The 6,503-nt window shown below is 37.4% G+C and overlaps 1 protein-coding gene across 1 annotated transcript; it reads right to left on the bottom strand.

The window, feature by feature from the left end:
* Window positions 1-1,282: 1,282 nt before the first annotated feature.
* LOC121237146 lies at window positions 1,283-4,925 on the bottom strand. The gene is made up of 3 exons (XM_041133750.1): window positions 4,791-4,925; window positions 3,193-3,477; window positions 1,283-3,096 (listed from the first exon to the last, which is right to left on the bottom strand). The coding sequence occupies exons 2-3, from the start codon at window positions 3,446-3,448 to the stop codon at window positions 1,421-1,423; spliced, it is 1,932 nt and encodes a 643-aa protein (XP_040989684.1). The 5' UTR covers window positions 3,449-3,477; window positions 4,791-4,925; the 3' UTR covers window positions 1,283-1,420.
* Window positions 4,926-6,503: the final 1,578 nt, after the last annotated feature.

Here is a 6,503-nt window from a genome sequence, read left to right as displayed (position 1 = left end):
TGGTAAGCAGGGATGGTGGTAGAGTCCCGCCTGTGATTCCTGCCTACGGTGCACGCGGTAGGGATGGTGGTAAGCAGGGATGGTGGTTGTGTCCCGCCTGTGATTCCCGCCTACGGTGCACGCGGTAGGGATGGTGGAAAGCAGGGACGGTGGTAGAGTCCAGCCTGCGATTCCCGCCTACAGTGTCCGATAAATGGTTTGTTTTGTGTGAATCATTTTCTGGAAAAATGACGGACTATATTTTTGGGCTAAAATGGGATTTTGGCGTGTGTTGGAAATAATCATTTTTCTGGAAAAATGGTATTTTATGGCTAAGTGTATTTTGTCATATGAATGCATGTTGGTTGCATTAATATGTTTTTATCCCTAGAATTGTTTGGTTTATACTTACCTGTGGTACCATTTTATGGTATCGCAGATTTTGATGCAAATGTGGATGACGAGCCTTAAGCTTGGCTCCATTGACAGAGTGATCTCGGATTACTCCTGTTTTTCGAGATTCGCTTTATCAATTATTTATGTATTTGTTTTGTAATATATTTTGGGATGACTGTATAACTTTTAAAGATGAATTGTTTTGAATATTTGTATTTAAAATTCTGGTACTTAGTAGACTTATTTATATTATCCGCTACGATTTTTATTGTGCACTTTTGTATGTTGCACACACTTGAGCACATTTCGTTAGGATGCATGACCCGTGTTATCATCATCCTGACGTCACGATTCCCTTATTTTTTTTGTACGTGGGAGTCGGGGCGTCACATGATTCTACACTTCTCATAAGTTTTTTTTAAGAGTGAGATCACTTGGACGTAGAAGAGTGAATGGTTGCGTTTTTCTCTCCAATGGTTATAGGTATGCTCTCTTTATTAAATTTTTCTACAACAGTTGATATGAGATCTTGGCATCTCTGGATTCTCCAAATCTAACATTCTTTTATAAAGTGTTCTACGCTTCGATCTAATACTAGAAATACGAAACAATAAATATATTTTAATATTAAAAATAATTTTTATATTTTTTGAAAAAAAAAAGAAAAAGAAAAAGCTAGCCACCTGCATAGTCATGTGGCTATTCATGTCTAGGAAAATTCTACAAGCTAGCTAGCTATTTCAAAGAAACTTTATCATTAAACATTAAACTATTGGTTTTCAATATTTAGGGTTGACCCGAAGTTCTACTTCAATGACTATCCCTGGTCTGTTTAGACTAGTGCTAATTCTCATGCAATATGAAAAATCAAGCATGCGAAGTAGATGTGTCCTCTACGTTATTATTCAATAAAAGATTATTTGTAGCTCAAACAAAAGACTTGGTGAGGACCCACATAACTCATTTAATTTCTAAAAAATTATTAAACTCAACATTATATTACATTAACTAAGAGAACAATAAGATTAAGACACTACATGAAAACCTAATTAATAATAGAAAACACAGTTTGTGTAATTGCAAGTCCGAGCAATAAGATAGCCGCCAAAACTGAAAGTAATGCCCAAGGACTATGGAAATAATTGTGCCTCAATTTTGCCTTCCTTTCATTCCAGCGTTTGGTGCAATGCCTGTTCATATCAATGGAAGTTTTAGCATAAATGGAGTTCCTGGTTGAAATGGTGACATGGTGGCCAAGCTTGTTAACCATGGTGGAAGCAACTTTCTCATCACCCAACCAATTTGCAATGATTCCTTTCCGACGGAGTAATTCAACATCTTTTGGAGAGTCAATGAGATCATCCAAGAAGCACATATAGTCGGTGACGTAACTCGAATCATTGTATGGACTATATTGCTCAAATGCAATTAGATTTCTCAAAACAGTTTCAGTTTCATCTTCTATTCTCAAAGGCGAAATTTCCAATACCCCATTACTAAACTGAATGGCAAACGTGGTACGTTGCTTTGCCTTCTTGAATTTGACTCCACTCTCTTTAAGCTCTGTTGCATTAGGTATTGACTTTATCATATCTTTTGTATCCCTAAATTTTTTTGCCTTCTTGAATTCGACTCCAGCCTCTTTAAGCTCTCTGCCTTCAGGAATTGAGTTCCAGTATTCAATCTTATTAAGAAAAGGTAGGCGCATACATTTCTCTATCATCTTGAATTTGGCTCCACAAAGTTTTGACTTGCCGTCTTCATTTGGCCTTTCTTGACAAACTAGCTCCCTAAATTTATCTGCCTTCTCGAGTTCAATTCCAGCCTCTTGAAATGCAATGCCATCAGGTATTGATTTCCAGCATTCATTCTCCTCAAATTTATTCTTAAATTTCTCTGCCATCTCGAATTTGACTCCAGCGTCATGAAGCTTCGTTCCATGCGGTATTGAGTTCCAGTCTTCAATCCAATTATTCAGATCATCATCTGGATGCTGAGAATTCTCTGCCATGTTGGATTCAAATCTAGAGTTTTGTTGTAGCTCTATGGCATGACGTGAAGACTTTTTCTTACCACCCTTCTTTATATTTTCTAATTTTGCAAGTAAAGGACTTGCAACTCTACATATCAGGCCAAACAAATGCTTAAATTTCTCTCCCTTCTTGAATTTGACTCCAACCTCTTGACGTTCTATGGCACGATCTAGTTCCATATCAAGTACTGAAAGCTTGATCATTGTATGTATTAGATCAAGTAGATGCTTAAAATCTGCGTTCTTGAATATGTCTCCAACCTTTAGATGCTCGTGTAGTATTTTTGCGAGTGGAGGAGTGATAGCTTTATGCATCCGACAGAGTCGAAATGGCTTTTCGGCTGAATAAGAGCTTGCTCCTTCGATATCCCAACCTTTTAATGGTGGTGACCAAGAGAAAAAAGAAATGGCTAGATCAACAAGTCGTATTTCATTGTTCTGCTCAATATTGATGGTGTGTTCTCCTAAATGTCCGGAGTGGTTGGGGAGTGGTGTCTGGCTACTCTCAATCATCATGAACAATTTAGTCAAAACGAAAAATGGAAGTTGATTTTCAAATAACAGTAGATCGCGAGCTACTTTAGGAAGTATCCAGCTCAATTGGAAGATTGGATCGTGCTCATCCCTTAGCGTCCACTCCATATCTTTTCGGAAAAGCTCAATGATGAAACACCCATCAAGTAGCATCATTTCTACAAACTCATGTGTGGTCAAGCTAATGCATTCGACGTAGCAATTACGGGCTTTTTCTTCCAATTCTCTCAAGGCTCTGAAGTATGCTTCTACACTGCTTTCATTTTTCCTTTCAAGCATTTGCTTCAAATACCGCAGTTTATGCTCTTCCATAAGACCCTGGCCAACCTTGCCATGGTAGTTGTAAGGACCGATAGCAAGCAACATGGGTTTGTAAGCCTTCTCATTTACCTTACGTAATTGCTCATGCACTTTAAACATACAACGCTCTTCAGAATTAATTGGAGTCAAGCCAGCTAGCTTTCTGTCAATAGCCTTAATATGACTGGAGAGAGCATCTCTACTCATTTTGTAGAGAAGTAGTAGAGTCTTTGTTCCTATTACAAAGCATACAAATTCTCAACAAATTTCTAAAAATGTAGATCAGGTTTTTTCTAATGAATGGAGAGAGCAGTCCTCATATGTATTCTAGAGAAATAGTGTACAAGATCTGTTCCAAGTATTGCATAAAAATCTCACTTATTTTTATACAAGTTTCCATTAAAAAAAGACATCTATCTTTTAGGTTGTCATGTGTCATTAAGGAAATCAATATAATATGTTCACGATGCTTAAGCTAGAAATCATCCCTCCGTTTATCTCGATGTTTCTTCGTTTCTATTTATTTTGCTTTGACAATTGGCAGGTGATAATTTTAGTACTGTGGCTTAGTTTCCAATTTTCATATTGGGAATTATTATTTATCCTTCCATCCTAGTTTTCAAAATGGGAAAAGCATCTGAAGTGAATGGAAATACTAGGCAATTGATCCTTTGCGAGTGGAAAGTCTCTGTTCTTGGATAGAAAAGAAGCTGATGAATTGAGTGGGAATTTTACTATGGTAAAAAGAGTGAGAATTCTAATCTTGCTATTGAGATCAGGCCTGTAGTTTAGATTATGTATCAATCCTTTCTGATGTTCTTAACTGTTTTTTTTTTCTTTTGTTTTGAAAAAAAAAAAAAAAACAACATCTACTCGCACATTGATCAAGTCAGAAGAATACTGTGGTCCTGTTTGGTTGTTAAACTCATATAACTTCAACTCAGTTCAATTTAATTTTAAGCTAAGCCTAACATCCAAACACCCAACTCTCAAATTACTAAATTCATCTCAACTCAAAACCTATTTACACTACGCGAGACCTACAACCTTTTTTAATTCAATACTTCTTTACACGTGAGATCCACAATCTTTTTCAACTTCCACGCAGCCTAAGAATTTGATAAAACTAACATAACAATAGTAAAAAATTAAGAATCTAGAAACCTGTTGAAACGGCAGTACCCAAAACAACTATTCAAAATGTAAAATCCATATTCCGATTGATCTTAGAACCTTCAGAATGCTTTTTACGATGGAGTAGTTCTCAAATAGTTTAGCTTTAGAAGTACCTCAGAAGATGAATAGAACCATTTGAAAATTATTCCACCCTAATTAAAGTACTACTGAATATTAAAAAGTAGAGATGCTAAGCAATGTCAACCTTTTTTCTTTCATTAGGCTTTGCAGCACATAAAAAAATTAATGGCCAAATGTTTTACTATGTTAGAGGAAGAAAAATCACAAAAGAAAGCAGCGCAGAAAGAAGAAAGGTTAATTAAAATGGACTTGCTGTTAGTGTGTTTTAATAAGCGAAAGGAAATGGACTTACTTGCTTAATAATTATGGGTAGATCGCATGCTGCAGATTGCTTCTCTTGCGTTACTGAAAAAAAAAGGTTCGAGATCGATGATGAGAGTTTCCAATAGGCAGATAACTATAGTTGCTGAAGGAAACTTTGACTTAGGCTGGTAGACTGGACTAGTGATCATCATCCTGTGCGTTGTGCATGCCGAAGCTAGCTGTTAGTCAAATGCGACTTGGATGTCGCAGCTGTGAGTCAAATACTACCCCATCTGCCTATCTGATCGATGATTGCCGCAGCCGTGATCACTGAAATAAATTTTTTCATGTGGCTGTCATTTCTATGAATCATTATATTTCTTATTTGCGAATGTATCTTAGTGAAAGCAATGTCTGACAAAAAGTACAGGATAATGATACATTTATATCTAATTTATTACTGCTTAACTATTTATCTTTTTTTTTTTTCCCTCTTTGAATATGTATTAAAAATCTCAGAATGAATCAATTTTTATAAAATTAAATTTATTTTTAATTAATTTACATGCATGATTATGTTATAGTGAAAAAAAAAAAGAGGACATAATTATAACTATTAATATTTGAAACAAGAGATGCTAAAAGATAACGACATGAGATCCCAAATGGCCCTACTTGTTAGGCCACTTCGTTCGGTGAGGGGCTTAAAATCGAATTCCAAATATCTGGGTTGAAGTGGACGTGAGTCAAGACCGTTGCAGTCATGGGCAAGTAGAGAATGAGAAGATCGTTGGATCGGACTGAGTCTTTTGTAGTTGAGAGTTTTATGTGTTTTTCTGTTGCATTTTATCTTTCCATTATGCTATGTTTTTTACGTATTTTGCATGCTCTGTTTTATGTATTTGATTTCTAGTTTTTTCCTTATGTGGTACTTTTCTCACCCGAAGAGAAAGCAGCCCAAAAATTTATCAATGACAAGCAGAAAATATTCATTCAACTTGTGGTACTTTTCTCACCCGAAGAGAAAACAATTTACGTTCGCATCAGTAATATTTGTTGGGACCTATCATTGGCATCACAGCCAAGTTACTTATGGGAACTAACAAGGAGCGTATTGAGCACTTGGAGTCTGTACTCGGTACAGTTTAAGAAGGACTACAGCAGTTGGAGGAAGCTCTCAATCGCATTTCGAGTGTGTTGATCGCCAATTAGGAGAACATCAATCACGGCAACCCCCACCAAGAAGGCAACGATGGGGGTCAGCAAACCGCCTCCTCCAAAACAGTGAAGCTGGAATTTCCACCTTTTCAGGATATGACCCAACCGAATGGTTCAACCGTGTGCATCAGTTCTTCAAATATCATGGCACGACGGAAGCCCAGAAGGTTTCCATGGCAGCATACCACTTGGAAGGTGAGGCTAACCAATGGTGGCAATGGATTCGCAGAACATTTCGAGACGAAGGACACGTGATTTCATGGGAGAAATTTGAGGAAGAACTATGGGCTCGCTTTGGACCATCAGAGTGTGAGGACTTCAACGAAGCTCTATCCCGAGTCAGACAGATAGGGACTTTGAGGGACGACCAGCGTGAGTTTGGAAAGCTCGGCAACAGGGTCCAAGGATGGACTCAGAAAGCATTGGTGGGGACATTCATGGGCTGCTTGAAGGCTGAAATAGCATATGGGATTTGAATGTTTAAACCACAATCGCTCAAGGAGGCCATTAACTTGGCACGGATGAGGGACGATCAACTCACACG

The sequence above is a fragment of the Juglans microcarpa x Juglans regia genome, chromosome 1D (assembly GCF_004785595.1).
Source record: "Juglans microcarpa x Juglans regia isolate MS1-56 chromosome 1D, Jm3101_v1.0, whole genome shotgun sequence".
Lineage (NCBI taxonomy): Eukaryota > Viridiplantae > Streptophyta > Magnoliopsida > Fagales > Juglandaceae > Juglans > Juglans microcarpa x Juglans regia.
Note: the sequence above shows the minus strand (reverse complement) of the source record. Positions and strands in the feature narration are given on the sequence as shown.